Source organism: Oncorhynchus masou, unplaced genomic scaffold, assembly GCF_036934945.1.
Source record: "Oncorhynchus masou masou isolate Uvic2021 unplaced genomic scaffold, UVic_Omas_1.1 unplaced_scaffold_1570, whole genome shotgun sequence".
Classification (NCBI taxonomy): Eukaryota; Metazoa; Chordata; class Actinopteri; order Salmoniformes; family Salmonidae; genus Oncorhynchus; species Oncorhynchus masou.
The window spans coordinates 22,153-40,983 of record NW_027005763.1 but is presented as its reverse complement, the minus strand read 5'-3'; the positions used below and the strand labels follow the sequence as shown (position 1 = coordinate 40,983).

The 18,831-nt window shown below is 43.8% G+C and overlaps 1 protein-coding gene across 1 annotated transcript in view; it reads right to left on the bottom strand.

Moving 5' to 3' along the window:
* Window positions 1–18,240, bottom strand: part of zgc:92360 (uncharacterized protein LOC436988 homolog) — a 41,408-nt gene extending 23,168 nt beyond the window's left edge. Inside the window, exons 1-5 of the mRNA XM_064959394.1 lie at window positions 17,803–18,240; window positions 10,382–10,515; window positions 9,727–9,818; window positions 2,366–2,448; window positions 2,093–2,205 (exon numbers count right to left, since the gene is read on the bottom strand). Coding sequence (XP_064815466.1) covers window positions 2,093–2,205; window positions 2,366–2,448; window positions 9,727–9,818; window positions 10,382–10,515; window positions 17,803–17,890 — 510 coding nt within the window. The 5' untranslated portion in view covers window positions 17,891–18,240. The remainder of the gene's footprint in view (window positions 1–2,092; window positions 2,206–2,365; window positions 2,449–9,726; window positions 9,819–10,381; window positions 10,516–17,802) is intronic.
* Window positions 18,241–18,831: the final 591 nt, after the last annotated feature.

Sequence of the window (18,831 nt, the reverse complement as noted above, 5' to 3'; positions counted from 1 at the left end):
TGGCTTAATCCCCTTTCAAATCCCCAGGAGGCAGACCTGGACATCTGATAGACTTCAGAACTCTCCAAGTTCAACCCAATTGGTAGGTTTCCATGACAACTACAACTAAACACTTCCTCTGCTGACTGTGTAAGTAGGCATTGCCTTCCCCCAGGCAATCGCCTCGACTCACAGTAGCACCCAGACTGCATCACAAACACTCACTCACACAGTCACACTCAATCCCCTTTCACTGTTGTAAAATGCAAAGTGAAATACTTTCTGGAAGCCAGAAGAGTTAGGTATTAGACACAAAGTTACTTAACAAAGTTTAATGTGACAACTGCAGTACTTAGCACAGGATTGGTCTCTAATTTGTTTAGTCCTGTTAAACTGAGACATAGAGTTGGAGGGGAGGGAGAGAGAGTTGTCTGAACCTGCTGTATTGTAACGTGGCAGGCCTTCCTGTGACTCAGTGGTTAGGAAGGTGTGTGTGCTGTGTGTCCTACAGGGTAGGGCAGGCTGCAGAAAAGGATCAAAGATAAAAGAGTTTGTCTCAGTATTTGTATGATTATAACAGTGCACTCAGAAAGTATTCAGACCCCTTGGCTTTTTCCACATTTTGTTACGTTACAGCCTTAAATTACTTTTTTACCTTATCAATCTCCACACAATACCCCATAATGACAAAGAAAACACGGTTTGTTATACATGTTTGTAAATGTATAAAAAATACAATATAACACATTTACACAAGAATTCAGACCCTTTACTCAGGACTTTGGCAGTGGTTACAGCATTGAGTCTTCTTGGATATGACGCTAAAAGCTTGGCACACTTGTATTTGGGGAGTTTCTCCTAATTTTATCTGCAGATCCTCTCAAGCCTTGTCGTGTTGGATGGTAAGCGTCACTGCAGAGCTATTTTCATGTTTCTCCAGAGATGTTCAATCGGGTTCAAGTCCGGACTCTGGCTGGGCCACTCAAGAACATTCAGAGACTTGTCTAGAAGCCACACCTGCGTTGTCTTGGCTGTGTGCTTTGGTGCTGTTGTCCTGTTGGAAGGTGAACCTTCCCCAAGTCTGAGGTTCTGAGCACTGTGGAGCAGGTTTTCATCAAGGATCACTCTGTACTTTGCTCCGTTCATCTTTCCCTCGATCCTGACTAGTCTCCCAGTCACTGCTACTGAAAAACATCTCCACAGCATGATGCTGTCACCACCATGCTTCACTGCAGGTTTCCTCCAGATGTGATGCTTGGCATTCAGACCAGAGAGTCTTGTTTCTGATGGTCTGAGTCCTTTAGGTGCCTTGTGACAAACTCCAAGCGGGCTGTCATGTGCCTTTTACTGAGGAGCGGCTTCCATCTGGCCTCTACCATGAAGGCCTGATTCGTGGAGTGCTGCAGAGATGGTTGTCCTTCTGGAAGGTTATTCCATCTTCACAGAGGAACTCATCGGATTCTTGGTTTCCTACCTGACCAAGGCCCTGCTCCACCGATTGCTCAGTTTGGCCGGGGGGCCAGCTCTAGGAAGAGTCTCGGCGGTTCCAAACTTCTTCCATTTAAGAATGATGGAGGCCACTGTGTTCTTGGGGGCCTTCAATGCTGCAGAAATGTTTTGGTTCCCTTCCCCAGATTTGTGCCTCGACAATGGACAATTCCTTTGGCCTCATGGTTTGGTTTTTGCTCTGACATGCACTGTCAACTGTGGGACCTTATATAGACAGGTGTGTGCCTTTCCAAATAATGTTCAACCAATTGAATTTACCCCAGGTGGACTCCAATCAAGTTGTAGAAAAACTTCAAGAAACAAAATTCAACTGAGTATCATAGCAACAGGTCTGAATACTTATGTAAATATGTAAATATTTCAGTATTTTTCAGTATTTTATTTGTAATGAATTTACAAACATTTCTAAAAACCTGTTTTCGCTTTGTCATTATGGGGTATTGTGTGTATATTGAAGAGGAAACATTTTAATTTAACCCATTTTAGAATAAGGCTGTAACGTAACAAAATGTGAAAAGTCAAGGGGCCTGAATACTTTCCGTAGGCCCTGTATGTTGAAGAGAGTGTTTGTGAGATGAAGACAGCAGTAAATAGTCAGACTTACATCATACTTGGTGAAGTATTTCAGTGTCCCCTCTCTTTCTGAGAGAACGAATCGTCTGTTGAGGAACTGGCCGTTGTCCCGCCCCCTTTTCATCAACATTCCATCCCTCGTTCCTGTCAGTGACACAGTGACAAGCTTCTCATCAGTGCATATCTGTGTGTGTGTGTCTGTGTGTGTGTCTGTGTGTGTGTGTGTGTGTGTGTGTGTGTGTGTGTGTGTGTGTGTGTGTGTATGTGAGCATGAGTGTGTGATGCGTTGTGTGTGTGCCCTCACCCTCCTCATAGGTCTGTTTCTTCCCTTCCCCTGTAAACTCTTTCCTCTCGTACTTCGCTCTGATCCACTGCTCCCTCAGGACCCTGGACACACACACACACACACACACACACACACACACACACACACACACACACACACACACACACACACACACACACACATGATATATTAGAAATCAGGAAAACTTCTCAAAATCCCCAGACAACCAAACTACATGAAAGCTCTACACACAAAACGTATATGAACTAATTACGGCATTGTGAGAACAGCAGAACAGTGTTACAGTGAGTGTTACAGTGAGTGTTATAGTGAGTGTTACAGTGAGTGTTACAGTGAGTGTTTTAGTGAGTGTTACAGTGAGTGAGTGTTACAGTGAGTGAGTGTTATAGTGAGTGTTATAGTGAGTGTTATAGTGAGTGTTACAGTGAGTGTTACAGTGAGTGTTATAGTGAGTGTTATAGTGAGTGTTACAGTGAGTGTTACAGTGAGTATTATAGTGAGTGTTATAATGAGTGTTATAGTGAGTGTTACAGTGAGTGTTATAGTGAGTGTTACAGTGAGTGTTACAGTGAGTGTTATAGTGAGTGTTACAGTGAGTGTTACAGTGAGTGTTACAGTGAGTGTTACAGTGAGTGAGTGTTACAGTGAGTGTTACAGTGAGTGTTATAGTGAGTGTTACAGTGAGTGTTATAGTGAGTGTTACAATGAGTGAGTGTTATAGTGAGTGAGTGTTACAGTGAGTGTTACAGTGAGTGTTACAGTGAGTGTTACAGTGAGTGTTACAGTGAGTGTTATAGTGAGTGTTACAGTGAGTGCTACAGTGAGTAAGTGTTACAGTGAGTGATATTGTGAGTCTTACAGTGAGTGTTATAATGAGTGTTATCATGAGCATTTGTGAGGACAGCCACTCTCTGTAGGCCAGGTGTAGAACAGATAATCTCTGTAGGCCAGGTGTAGAACAGATACTCTCTGTAGGCCAGGTGTAGAACGGATACTCTCTGTAGGCCAGGTGTAGAACAGATACTCTCTGTAGGCCAGGTGCAGAACAGATAATCTCTGTAGGCCAGGTGTAGAACAGATAATCTCTGTAGGCCAGGTGTAGAACGGATACTCTCTGTAGGCCAGGTGTAGAACAGATACTGGGCCAGGTGTAGAACAGATAATCTCTGTAGGCCAGGTGTAGAACAGATATCTCTGTAGGCCAGGTGTAGAACAGATAATCTCTGTAGGCCAGGTGTAGAACAGATACTCTCTGTAGGCCAGGTGTAGAACAGATACTCTCTGTAGGCCAGGTGTAGGACAGATACTCCCTGACCTCACCAGGCTCAGAGTCAGAGAACACTACTGATACCACTGTACCACAGCACTGGGCCTGGCCTCACGAGGCTCAGAGAACACTACTGATACCACTGTACCACAGCACTGGGCCTGGCCTCACGAGGCTCAGAGTCAGAGAACACTACTGATACCACTGTACCACAGCACTGGGCCTGGCCTCACGAGGCTCAGAGAACACTACTGATACCACTGTACCACAGCACTGGGCCTGGCCTCACGAGGCTCAGAGAACACTACTGATACCACTGTACCACAGCACTGGGCCTGACCTCACGAGGCTCAGAGTCAGAGAACACTACTGATACCACTGTACCACAGCACTGGGCCTGGCCTCACGAGGCTCAGAGAACACTACTGATACCACTGTAACACAGCAGTTCACAATGATCTAACAATCAGAGAGAGTTATTGATGATACTGATGGAAACAGCTCATTTTCTGTAACCACGTGGAATTAATAGGTCAAAAATAAACATTCATCCATATTACTGCATATCCCCAGATCAGGTTGGATTCTATCACTCCAGTGTGTGTGTGTGAGAACACTACTGATGTGTGTGTCTGTACCACAGCAGTTCACAATGATCTAACAATCAAAGTGTGTGTGTGTGTGTGTGTGTGTCTGTGTGTGTGTGTGTGTGTGTGTGTGTGTGTGTGTGTGTGTGTGTGTGTGTGTGTGTGTGTGTGTGTCAAAAATGTGTGTGTGTGTGTGTCTGTGTGTGTGTGTGTGTCTGTGTGTGTGTGTGTGTTGGATTCTGTGTGTGTGTGTGTGTCTGTGTGTGTGTGTGTGTGTGTGTGTGTAGGGGTCTGTGTGTTGGGGAACGCTCAGCTGTGGACTCACTGGAGAACCAGTGAGTGTGTGTGTGTGTGTGTGTGTGTGTGTGTGTGTGTGTGTGTGTGTGTGTGTGTGTGTGTGTGTGTGTGTGTGTGTGTGTGTGTGTGTGTGTGTGTGTGTGTGTGTGTGTGTGTGTGTAATATGTGACATTTGGCAACAAGGAAAATGTGAAGTGTTCATTAACATTAGATAGAGCTGGGATCAGTGTACAGCTTCAGAGACAAAGAGAAGCACTCTCCCTCTTTCCTCTCTCTCCCTCCTCTCTCTTTCTCCCTCCTCCCTCCCTCCTCTCTCTCTCCCTCTTTCCTCTCTCCCTCCTCCCTCCATCCTCTCTCTCTCCCTCTTTCCTCTCTCCCTCCCCCCTCTCTCTCCCTCCTCCCTCCTCTCTCTCTCCCTCTTTCCTCTCTCCCTCCCCCTCTCCCCCTCCCTTTCCTCTCTCCCCTCCCCCTCTCTCCCTCCTCCCTCCCTCCTTCCTCTCTCCCTCTTTCCTCTCTCTCCCTCCTCCCTCCCTCTCTCTCCCTCCCTCTCTCTCCCTCCTCTCCCTCCCTCCCCCTCCATCCCTCTTCCTCCCCCCTCCTCTCTCTCTCTCTCCCTCCTCTCTCTCCCCTCCTCCCTCCCTCCATCTCTTCAGACACAACTGTCCATGTCAAGTACTGCAATCAGCCAGACTACATAATAACCAGATGGGAGGTGTGTGCGTTTATGCGTGTGCCTGTGTGTGTGTGTGTGTGTGTGTGTGTGTGTGTGTGTGTGTGTGTGTGTGTGTGTGTGTGTGTGTGTGTGTGTGTGTGTGTGTGTGTGTGTGTGTGTGTGTGTGTGTCCATGTGAGTGCTGTCTGATGACTGCTGGGAAGCCCAGAGAGCTGATGAAAGGATTAGCGTTGCTGATTACGAGACGAAGACGAGACGACGGTGAGACAAAACTGACGAGACAAGACATCGGTCCCAGCGTGAGATAAACACAACACACGACACGCATTCAGACAAACCATCACACACACACACACACAGAAAACATCAGGTATCTCTGACACTCATTAAAACATAACATAAGGATTCAAGATATGTGGCAGGTAATCTTGGAACTAACAGCAGAGAATGTTTTTGTCGAAAACCCTGGTGAAAGGGGCGAAGACACAAACCACACTGACACCTGAGACTGTTATCTCACTATTTCAGTCACGCTGGTATGAATGAGTCGGGAGACAGGCAGCGGAATGCACAGGCAGCGGAATGCACAGGAACAGGAATGCACAGGAGCAGGAATGCACAGGAACAGGAATGCACAGGCAGCGGAATGCACAGGAACAGGAATGCACAGGCAGCGGAATGCACAGGAACAGGAATGCACAGGCAGCGGAATGCACAGGAACAGGAATGCACAGGGAGCGGAATGCACAGGAACAGGAATGCACAGGAACAGGAATGCACAGGAACAGGAATGCACAGGAACAGGAATGCACAGGAACAGGAATGCACAGGCAGCGGAATGCACAGGAACAGGAATGCACAGGAACAGGAATGCACAGGAACAGGAATGCACAGGCAGCGGAATGCACAGGAACAGGAATGCACAGGAGCAGGAATGCACAGGAACAGGAATGCACAGGAACAGGAATGCACAGGAACAGGAATGCACAGGAACAGGAATGCACAGGAACAGGAATGCACAGGAGCAGGAATGCACAGGAACAGGAATGCACAGGCAGCGGAATGCACAGGAACAGGAATGCACAGGCAGCGGAATGCACAGGAACAGGAATGCACAGGCAGCGGAATGCACAGGAACAGGAATGCACAGGGAGCGGAATGCACAGGAACAGGAATGCACAGGAGCAGGAATGCACAGGAACAGGAATGCACAGGAACAGGAATGCACAGGAACAGGAATGCACAGGCAGCGGAATGCACAGGAGCAGGAATGCACAGGAACAGGAATGCACAGGAACAGGAATGCACAGGGAGCAATGGGAACAGGAATGCACAGGAACAGGAACAGGAATGCACAGGAACAGGAATGCACAGGAACAGGAATGCACAGGCAGCGGAATGCACAGGAACAGGAATGCACAGGAACAGGAATGCACAGGAACAGGAATGCACAGGAACAGGAATGCACAGGAACAGGAATGCACAGGAACAGGAATGCACAGGAACAGGAATGCACAGGGAGCGGAATGCACAGGAACAGGAATGCACAGGAACAGGAATGCACAGGAGCAGGAATGCACAGGAACAGGAATGCACAGGAGCAGGAATGCACAGGAACAGGAATGCACAGGAACAGGAATGCACAGGCAGCGGAATGCACAGGAACAGGAATGCACAGGAACAGGAATGCACAGGAACAGGAATGCACAGGAACAGGAATGCACAGGCAGCGGAATGCACAGGAACAGGAATGCACAGGAATGCACAGGAATGCAGGAACAGGAACAGGAACAGGAACGCACAGGAACAGGAACGCAGAGGAACAGGAACGCAACGGAATGCACAGGAACAGGAACGCACAGGCAGCGGAATGCACAGGAACAGGAATGCACAGGAACAGGAATGCACAGGAACAGGAATGCACAGGAACAGGAATGCACAGGAACAGGAATGCACAGGCAGCGGAATGCACAGGCAGCGGAATGCACAGGAACAGGAATGCACAGGAACAGGAATGCACAGGAACAGGAATGCACAGGAACAGGAATGCACAGGCACGGAATGCACAGGAACAGGAATGCACAGGAACAGGAATGCACAGGAACAGGAATGCACAGGAACAGGAATGCACAGGAACAGGAACGCACAGGAACAGGAATGCACAGGAACAGGAATGCACAGGAACAGGAATGCACAGGAACAGGAATGCACAGGAACAGGAATGCACAGGAACAGGAACGCACAGGAACAGGAATGCACAGGAACAGGAATGCACAGGAACAGGAATGCACAGGAACAGGAATGCACAGGAACAGGAATGCACAGGCAGTGGAATGCACAGGAACAGGAATGCACAGGAACAGACACCGTTGCCCGAGAGCACACAGAAAACTCTACATATCTCGGCCGAGACATCAGCGCCACAGGTAACCTCCACAAGCTGTGAACGATCTGAGAGACAAGGCAAGAAGGGCCTTCTATTCCATCAAAAACTTCGACATACCAATTATGATCTAGCTAAAAATACTTGAATCAGTTATATTGCCTTTCATGGTTGTGAGGTCTGGGGTCTGCTCAGCAACCAAGAATTCACAAAATGGGACAAACACCAAATTGAGACTCTGCATGCAAAATTCTGCAAAAATATCCTCTGTGTACAACGTAAAACACCAAATAATGCCTGCAGAGCAGAATTAGAATGATACCCGCTAATTTTCAAAATCCAGAAAAGAGCTGTTAAATTCTACAACCACCTAAAAGGAAGCGATTCCCAAACCTTCCATAACAAAGTCATCACCTACAGAGAGATGAACCTGGAGAAGAGTCCCCTAAGCAAGCTGGTACTGGGGCTCTGTTCATAAACACAAACACACAGAGCCCCAGGACAGCAACACAATTAGACCCAAGCAAATCATGAGAAAACAAAAAGATAATAACTTGACAAATTGGAAAGAATTTACAAAAAAACAGAGCAAACTAGAATGCTATTTGGCCCTAAACAGAGAATACACAGTGGCAGAATACCTGACCACTGTGACTGACCCAAACATAAGGAAAGCTTTGACTATGTACAGACTCAGTGAGCATAGCCTTGCTATTGAGAAAGGCCGCCGTAGGCAGACATGGCTCTCAAGAGAAGACAGGCTATGTGCTCACTGCCCACAAAATGAGGTGGAAACTGAGCTGCACTTCCTAACCTCCTGCCCAATGTATGACCATATTAGAGAGACATATTTCCCTCAGATTACACAGATCCACAAAGAATTCGAAAACAAATCCAATTTTGATAAACTCCCATCTCTACTGGGTGAAATTCCACAGTGTCCCATCAGAGCAGCAAGATTTGTGACCTGTTGCCACAAGAAAAGGGCAACCAGTGAAGAACAAACACCATTGTAAATACAACCCATATTTATGTTTATTTATTTTCCTTTTTGTACTTGAACTATTTGCACATCATTACAACACTGTATATACACATAATATGACATTTGAAATGGCGTTATTATTTTGGAACTTGTGTGAGTGTAATGTTTACTGTTAATTTTTTATTGTTTATTTCACTTTTGTTTATTATCTACCTTATATAAACATTTGTTTCCCATGCCAATAAAGCCCTTAAATTGAATAGAGAGAGAGACAGACAGAGAGAGAGAGAAAGCAAGAAAATAATGAACAAGGCAACATATCCTATAACTAGTCCGAAACATATGACTGAAACTCAATGATTCCTCCTCCTCCACATTAAACATCACAGGAAATCAACCTCTGATCTTATTATGGACCGTATTACAATGTGCCCTTCATCCTAATGTCTTTCTAATGGATTGATCATGTTACGGTTTTCTATAGGCGAAGGAGAGTCGGACCGAAATGCGGCATGTAGATTGCGATCCATGTTTAATAAACAAAAGTAAACACGAATCAATTACAAAAACAACAAACTTAACGAAAACCGAAACAGCCTATACTTGTGTAAACTAACACAGAACAGGGACAAAAGGACAATAAGGACAATCACCCACGAAACACTTAAAGAATATGGCTAAACACCTGCCTCTGATTGAGAACCACTTCAGACAGCCATAGATACACCTAGAACACCCCACTAAGCTACCATCCCAATACATGTGAAAAAAACCCAATACAAAAACACACCTCATACAAAAACCCATGTCACACCCTGGTCTGACCAAATAAATAAAGACAACACAATATACTAAGACCAGGGCGTGACAGATCATGATAGAGAATAGACAGTGTGTGTGTGTGTGTGTGTGTGTGTGTGTGTGTGTGTGTGTGTGTGTGTGTGTGTGTGTGTGTGTGTGTGTTCCTTTCAGTATCCTGCCCTCGCCAGCGCCTCTTTGCCATGAGTCCCCAAATATATCCCCCTCATCACAATGTCATTATTACAATGGTCCAGTTGCCATGGCCACCACACACACACACACACACACACACACACACACACACACACACACACACACACACACACACACACACACACACACACACAAGCACACTGGCACACTTACTGGCAGTCTTTGTGGGTAGGTTTGTAGTAGTAGACAGGAACAAACGCCTCATATTTCTGCTTCATCAATTCGTTCCCATTCTCCGCCATGAACTGTAACACACACCCACCCACACACACAGAGAAAGAGAGAAGTTGAGAGAGACAGAACAGACGGGCGGATGAGTCATGATTGCATGTGTCATACCACGTATTAGCTAAACACAGACAATTCCTTCCAGCATTTGAGTGGATTGTTTTGAATGTGAAATATGCAGCACAACCATTCATTTTCTACAGGATAATGTCCTATTCTTCAGGATGGACGGGACAAAAGCCTGTCTGAAATCATTTCATATTCATATCAGGTTCATCACGGAGTTATGACTCAGTCATAAATGACCATGTGTAGTCATGGATTCAGACCTGGGTTCAACAACCATTTCAACTCTTTCAAGTACTTTGAGCGTCAGCTCTAGCCTGCCTGGAGTGACAGATGGGCGGGGTTTGCCATTTTGGGACGACTCTGTTGGTCTGTCAAGCCAGGCAAGCTCAATCAAGCACAGATAAAGCATTTGAAATGATTTAAAAATAGCAATGAACCCAGAGCCGATTGGATTTGAAGAAATGTACGTTAGCGAATATTGCGATTTGGGTCATTTTGGTGAGCAGCTCACCTTCACTTCCTGGTCTTCCCAGCGGGAGAGGCTGAGGGATTTGACCTTCATTCCGATGTCGGGAATATTCCTGTGGATCCCGGAACATTGAACACAGATGAACACTCCTAAGGAACAGGAGCCCCAACTAGGATCTGATGGAGGGATGGATGGAGGAAAGGAGGGAGAGAGGAAGAACAGAGAACAACAGAGAGAGGTATGTGGTTTCATTGGGAGTTTGTGGTACTAGATCAAATGGAATACCTTTAGAAAAGTCGACATTTCACATCCTACTACACCGTTGTATCCCCTATGACAAAGTCAGCGTAGGCCACAGAAACCCTGCGTTGGTCTACATTGCGGTAGACCTATAGGTCTGTTCTGTTGGAAGGGATCCGGTAGCCTACAGCAGTGTTAACCTACAGGATGTCTTACTGTTGTTCCCTTTCATATCCGACTGTCTTTACTTCTGACAATCACATGATGCTGTCTGGAGCGCTGAGTAGGCCTCATTTCAGACTACGGGGGAATCAAATTCAAAAAAGATTTGAATGCTACTTATAAATTTCATGCTTCATGTTAATATTAACATGCCACATGTCTTGTCCAGGGACTGGGACCCCAGCATTCTTCTGTCCTCATGCCATCAGACTGCCAAATAGCTAACACAATGGCTACACAGATTTTTGCCCCCTCACAGAGCCCTACACACTACACACACTGTCGCTCCAACACACACACAACCTTTACTAAGGACAAGCCACTGACTTTGAGCAAAGCCAGAGTTTCTATGTATGTGGATGACTCAACACTACACACGTCAGCTACTACAGTGACTGAAATGACTGCAACACTCAACACTACACACGTCAGCTACTACAGTGACTGAAATCACTGCAACACTCAACACTACACACGTCAGCTACTACAGTGACTGAAATCACTGCAACACTCAACACTACACACGTCAGCTACTACAGTGACTGAAATCACTGCAACACTCAACACTACACACGTCAGCTACTACAGTGACTAAAATCACTGCAACACTCAACACTACACACGTCAGCTACTACAGTGACTGAAATCACTGCAACACTTAACACTACACACGTCAGCTACTACAGTGACTGAAATCACTGCAACACTCAACAAAGAGCTGCAGTTTGTTTCAGAATAGGTGGCAGGGAATAAGTCAGCCCTAAATATTTAAACTAAAAGCATTGTATTTGGGACAAAACACTCACTAAACCCTAAACCTCAACTACATCTTGTAAAAACACTCACTAAACCCTAAACCTCAACTACATCTTGTAAAAACACTCACTAAACCCTAAACCTCAACTACATCTTGTAATAAATCATGTGGAAACTGAGAAAGTTGAGATGACTGTCATGGTCAAAACATATTGATGCAGTTGTAGCTGAGATGGGGAGAAGTCTGTCTATAATAAAACATGCTCTGTCTTAACAACACTATCAACAAGGCAGGTCCTACAGACTCTAGTTTTGTAGCACCTTGACTACAGTTAAGTAGTGTTGTCAAATTGCAATTGGCTCAGAACAGGGCAGCACGGCTGGCCCTTGGATGTACACAGAGCAGAGGTCAACCGATTATGATTTTTCAACGCCAATACCTATTATTGGAGGACCCCAAAAAAAGATGATACCGATTAATCGGTCGATTTATATATATATGTTTGTAATAATGACAATTACAACAATACTGAATGAACACTTTTATTTTAACTTAATATAATACATCAATACAATCAATTTAGTCTCAAATAAGTAATGAAACATGTTCAATTCGGTTTAAATTATGCAAAAACACAGTGTTGAAAAGTTAAAGTGCAATATTTACCATGTAAAAAAGCTAAGGTTTCAGTTCCTTGCTCAGAACATGAGAACATATGAAAGCTGGTGGTTCCTTTTAACATGAGTCTTCAATATTCCCAGGTAAGAAGTTTTAAGTTGTAGTTATTATAGGAATTATAGGACTATTTCTCTCTATACCATTTATATTTCATATACCTTTGACTATTGGATGCTCTTATAGGCACTGTAGTATTGCCAGCCTAATCTTGGGAGTTGATAGGCTTGAAGTCATAAACAACGCAGGAGCTGCTGGCAAAACACACAAAAGTGCTGTTTGAATGAATGCTTACGAGCCTGCTGCTGCCGACCATCACTCAGTCAGACTGCTCTATCAAATCATAGACTTAATTATGACATAACACACAGACATACGAGCCTTATGTCATTAGTATGGTAAAATCCGTAAACTATCATTTCAAAAACAAAATGTTTATTCTTTCAGTGAAATACAGAACCGTTACGTATTTTATCTAACGGGTGGCATCCATAAGCCTAAATATTGCTGTTACATTGCACAACCTTCAATGTTATGTCATAATTATGTACAATTCTGGCAAATGAATTACAGTCTTTGTTAGGAATAAATGGTCTTCACACAGTTCAACGAGCCAGGCGGCCCAAACTGCTGCATATACCCTGACTCTGCTTACACAGAACACAAGAAAAGTGACACAATTTCCTTAGTTAAAAGAAATTCATGTTAGCAGGCAATATTAGCTAAATATGCAGGTTTAAAATGATATACTTGTGCATTGATTTTAAGAAAGGCATTGATGTTTATGTTTAGGTACATTGGTGCAACGACAGTGCTTTTTTCGTGAATGCGCTTGTTAAATCATCACCTGTTTGGTGAAGTAGGTTGTGATTCAATGATAAATTAACAGGCACCGCATTGATTATATGCAACACAGGACAAGCTAGTTAACCTGGTAATATAATCAACCATGTGTCGTTAACTAGTGATTATGTGAAGATTGATTGTTTTTTATAAGATACGTTTAATGCTAACTAGCACCTTACCTTGGCTCCTTGCTGCACTGCATAAGAGGTAGTCAGCCTGCCACTCAGTCTCCTCGTGGAGGGCAATGTAATCAGCCATAAACGGTGTCCAGAAATGCAGATTAACGATTGTTATGAAAACATTGAAATCGGCCTGTCACGCCTTGGTCTTAGTATTTTGTGTTTTAGTTAATTAGTTGGTCAGGCCAGGGTGTGACATGGGTTTATTGTTTGTTGTATTTCTTAGTGGGGTTTTTTAGTTATTGGGATTGTAGCTGATTAGGGGTGTGTGTTACATAGGTTTGGCTGCCTGAGGCGGTTCTCAATCAGAGTCAGGTGATTCTCGTTGTCTCTGATTGGGAACCGTATTTAGGTAGCCTGGGTTTCACTTTGTATTTCGTGGGTGATTGTTCCTGTCTCTGTGTAGTGTTCACCAGATAGGCTGTAATAGGTTTCACGTTCCGTTTTGTTGTTTTTTGTATTTATAAGTTATTTCGTGTATCGTCATTTGTTCCATTAAAGAACATGAGTAACCAACACGCTGCATTTCGGTCCGACTTTCTTTCGACAAACGAAGAACGCCGTTACACGGCCCCAATTCATCGGCCATTAATTGGTCGACCTCTAACACAGAGAGCTAATATTAATAATATGCATGTCAATCTCTCCTGGCTGAAAGTGGGGGAGAGATTGACTTCATCACTACTTGTATTTATGAGAGGTATTGACATGCTGAATACACCGATCTGTCTGTCTAAAGTACTGGCACACAGCTCGGACACCCAGCATACCCCACAAGACATGCCACCAGAGGTCTCTTCACAGTCCCAATGTCCAGAACAGACTATGGGAGGCACACAGTACTACATAGAGCCATGACTACATGGAATGCTATGCCACATCAGGTAACTGCAGTAAAATGTGATTTAAAAATACAGATGAAAAAGAATCCACCTTATGGAACAGCGACTGTGAAGCAACAGAAACATTAGCACAGACACACACACACACGATAACACACACACACACAAGATAACACACACACACACGATAACACACACACACACACACACACACACGATAACACACACACACACGATAACACACACACACACACGATAACACACACACGCACACACACACACACACACACACACGATAACACACGCGCGCGCGCACACACACACACACACACACACACACACACACACACACACACACACACACACACACACACACACACACACGATAACATACACACTATACATACACATTGATTCAGTAATGTAGATATGTGGTAGTGGTGGAGTAGGGGCCTGAGGGCACACAGTGTGTTGTGAAATCTGTGAATATATTGTAATGTTTTTAAAATGGCATAAACTGCCTTCATTTTTCTGGAGCCCAGGAAGAGTAGCTGCTGCTTGGTCAGCAGCTAATGGGGATCCACAATAAAAACAAATGCACTCCCTCCATCATTTACTCACACACACACATAACATATACACACATTTATAGACTACACACCCCCACTCGGATACAGTATCTAGTATCCCTGTACATTATAATATGGTACTGACCCTGTATATAGTATGTTTACCCCTATACATATCTACCTCTATAGATCCAGTATCCCTGTACATTATAATATGGTACTGACCCTGTATATAGTATGTTTACCCCTATACATATCTACCTCTATAGATCCAGTATCCCTGTACATTATAATATGGTACTGACCCTGTATATAGTATCCTTACCCCTATACATATCTACCTCTATAGATCCAGTATCCCTGTACATTATAATATGGTACTGACCCTGTATATAGTATGTTTACCCCTATACATATCTACCTCTATAGATCCAGTATCCCTGTACATTATAATATGGTACTGACCCTGTATATAGTATCCTTACCCCTATACATATCTACCTCTATACATTATAATATCCCTGTACATTATAATATGGTACTGACCCTGTATATAGTATGTTTACCCCTATACATATCTACCTCTATAGATCCAGTATCCCTGTACATTATAATATGGTACTGGAACTGACCCTGTATATAGTATGTTTACCCCTATACATATCTACCTCTATAGATCCAGTATCCCTGTACATTATAATATGGTACTGACCCTGTATATAGTATGTTTACCCCTATACATATCTACCTCTATAGATCCAGTATCCCTGTACATTATAATATGGTACTGACCCTGTATATAGTATGTTTACCCCTATACATATCTACCTCTATAGATCCAGTATCCCTGTACATTATAATATGGTACTGACCCTGTATATAGTATCCTTACCCCTATACATATCTACCTCTATAGATCCAGTATCCCTGTACATTATAATATGGTACTGACCCTGTATATAGTATCCTTACCCCTATACATATCTACCTCTATAGATCCAGTATCCCTGTACATTATAATATGGTACTGACCCTGAACTGACCCTATACATATAGTATAGTTTACCCTGTACATTATAATATGTACTGACCCTGTATATAGTATTCTTACATATCTACCTCTATAGATCCAGTATCCCTACATTATAATATGGTACATTAATATATGTTTACTTGCCTCCTCTATAGATCCTTCCCTGACATTATAATATGGCACCCTGTCTTTAGTATCCTTACTTATATCTACAGATCCAGTATCCCTGTATTATAATATGGTACTGACCCTGTATATAGTATCACCCCTAACATATCTACCCTATAGATCCAGTATCCCATTATAATATGGTTGGAATATGCCATTCATATTTGGGATCCAGTATCCCTGTACATTATAATATGGTACTGACCCTGTGTTGTATGTTTACCCCTGGGTATCTACCTCTATAGATCCAGTATTGTACATTATAATATGGTACTGACCCTGTATATAGTATGTTTACCCCATACATATCTACCACCTAGTATCCTGCCTAATGAGCGGGATCCAGTATCCCTGTACATTATAATATGGTACCCCTGTATATAATTACATATCCCTCTATAGATCCAGTATCCCTTACATTATAATATGGTACTGACCCTGTATATAGTATCGTTTACCCCTTTATCTACCTTTTCCAGTCCATTACACTATAATTTACTGCCTGTACATTTCACTGATCTTAGTAGCAGAAAGCATTTTTGTCTGCAGTTTTCGGGTTTGGCTATTTATACATTCCAGTATCCCTGTACATGGTTTGGAACTGACCCTGTATATAGTATGTTTACCCCTATGTACAAGTGTCTGCCTCCCTGCCTTTGACAAAGTGGGCACTGCTTATCACAGATAGGCATCAGCGATCACCTAAAAAGCCCATAATTATGCCATTGGTTGGAATATGCCATTGTTTTTGGGCAGAATTATGTGAGGTCTTATGTGTTGTTGGAGGTGGGTCTTGGTCAGTTTAGCTCAGAAAAGCCACCCTCGCTAATCGCCATGCATAGGCGGCCACCTAATCCTGCGTAATGAGCGGGCCGGTGTCTGCCTAATGAGCGGGCCGGTGTTGTGACGAAAATCTCCCCCTGACAGAATTCTCCCCCTTCCGTTCTTCATTGCTGCGTCTTGCTCGTTGAGTTTTCTGCTTTTCACTCCATTGTTAGTTTAGCCTACATTTCACTGATCTTAGTAGCAGAAAGCATTTTTGTCTGCAGTTTTCGGGTTTGGCTATTTGTTTCAAGTGTCTGTGGCGGTTCTAGCATGTATGGCGCCCTGGGAGAACTCCCCGTTCAGCGCCCGCCCGCACCCCGGGGCGGCAAGATGCCGCTCTACTCCCTCCTCTATGTTTAATATAACACACATATATGAATTATTCATTTCGTGAAGTTTGTTCTATAGAAGTATTTGACTCTGATGTGTGCCACCGAAAGTATTTGACTCTGAACACAAAATTAAGGAAAATAGAAGGGGTGGGGGGGGTTCTGGCAGGGGGGAGATTTTTGGCACAACACCTGTTCAGCTCCTAACATTAACCCCTAACAAATAGAGCTAGCTACCATTAGCCACAACAAATTGGAATTCGTAACATGTCATACGTTTAGAAAATTCGTAAAATATTGTACGAATTGCATTTCAGAACATATTGTACGAATTGCAATGCGTAACATACCATACGAAATGGAGACGGATATCCACAAATGCATACGAAACATAACATATCATACTAAATGGTGTTTCGGATTTAAGTACAGAATAATACGAAATGCTCGGAGACCACGTTGCAGACTGAAGCCCACATAAATACATAATTTTGGAAACAACGTCCTTACATTTCTGAACCAACGTCTCGTGTAAGGCCAGATTCTGGTTCACCGTTAGGTTACAAATGAAAAGTCGACTTAAAATGCAAGTAGGCCTATTCTGCTCCAAAAATTCCCAGAGCAACTCAAATAGACCTAAAATAGGCTAAAGGTATTTTTCTACCTATACATGTCAGGACCTGTTGCATGCCAACTCCCACCCTCTCTCACCTAGAACGTCTAGGCTAGAAGGTTCTTTGCAGCAAAGTTATAACATCAGCATCACATTTCAACTTACCAGGCGCACCACAGTCTGCGCACGCGTCGTTCCCTGGCTTTTGAATGATCTCTTTCAAGAGACGAGAAACTCTCTCGTTCCCAGGCATTTCCAATCCTTTAAGTCAGTCCTGAACCGAGAAGACAACCGAAAAATCACAGCATAAAAGTGTGTCTTCGGGTGGGTCCTCGGCTCCCTACACACGCAGGCGGCAGCCTAGACACGAGAGGATGAGGTATGTTCAACTGAAAGAAGAAGAATAAATAAATAAACTTCCACTCAAATCGATTCTTCCGTTCGGTCCATTCAGTGAAACACTTGCATGGTTCTCACCGCCCAACCTGAGTTTTGTGCGAACTCCCTGTCCTTGATAAAAAAGGATTTGTCACAACTTGTTGTTGGTTGAGCCTCTCTCTCAGACACCTTTCAGGGAGGGTGTGTGTGAGGGGAGGGAGCCTGACCTACACTCGGAAGTGAACTCCTGGTTTTGTTCAGACTTGCTGTTCCGCATAATTGTAGGGTGTTCAATCAGATAACAAAATTACTGTTCTCTAAAGGTTGTAGTACCATATTCCACCGCTAGATGGTAGCAGTCCACCAGCAAGGAGAAGTCAGCGCATAGCTCAGTAGCGCTCCAGGGAAACCAAATAATGTTGAGTGTGTCTGTCGCTGTGTTGTCCTTTTAAGTCGCTGTTTCGTATTGAGTGTAGGCTTTTGCAGGACCTTGTACTCTCTATTGCTCCTCTGACCTGTCCTTGCACCCTATCGATCGAAAAGTGTGGTCAGAAGGTGTGTGTGTGGGGGGTGGGTGGAGGGGGGCTCTCCATGGTGCTGAATCAAGCGTGATGGAATCCCAGGACACAGTGTTGGAGAAGCTACTCTGAAAATAAAATTTATCAAGCTACAAAATAGGCTACTTCCCACTGGAAAAAGTTAAGATTCACTAAATCTACCCTTAATAAGAAAAATATGACATACTTATCTTAAGTTACTTTGAAAAAGTAGTTTACATCCAAACTACTTCTTGAAAAATTGTCATATCTAAATCTG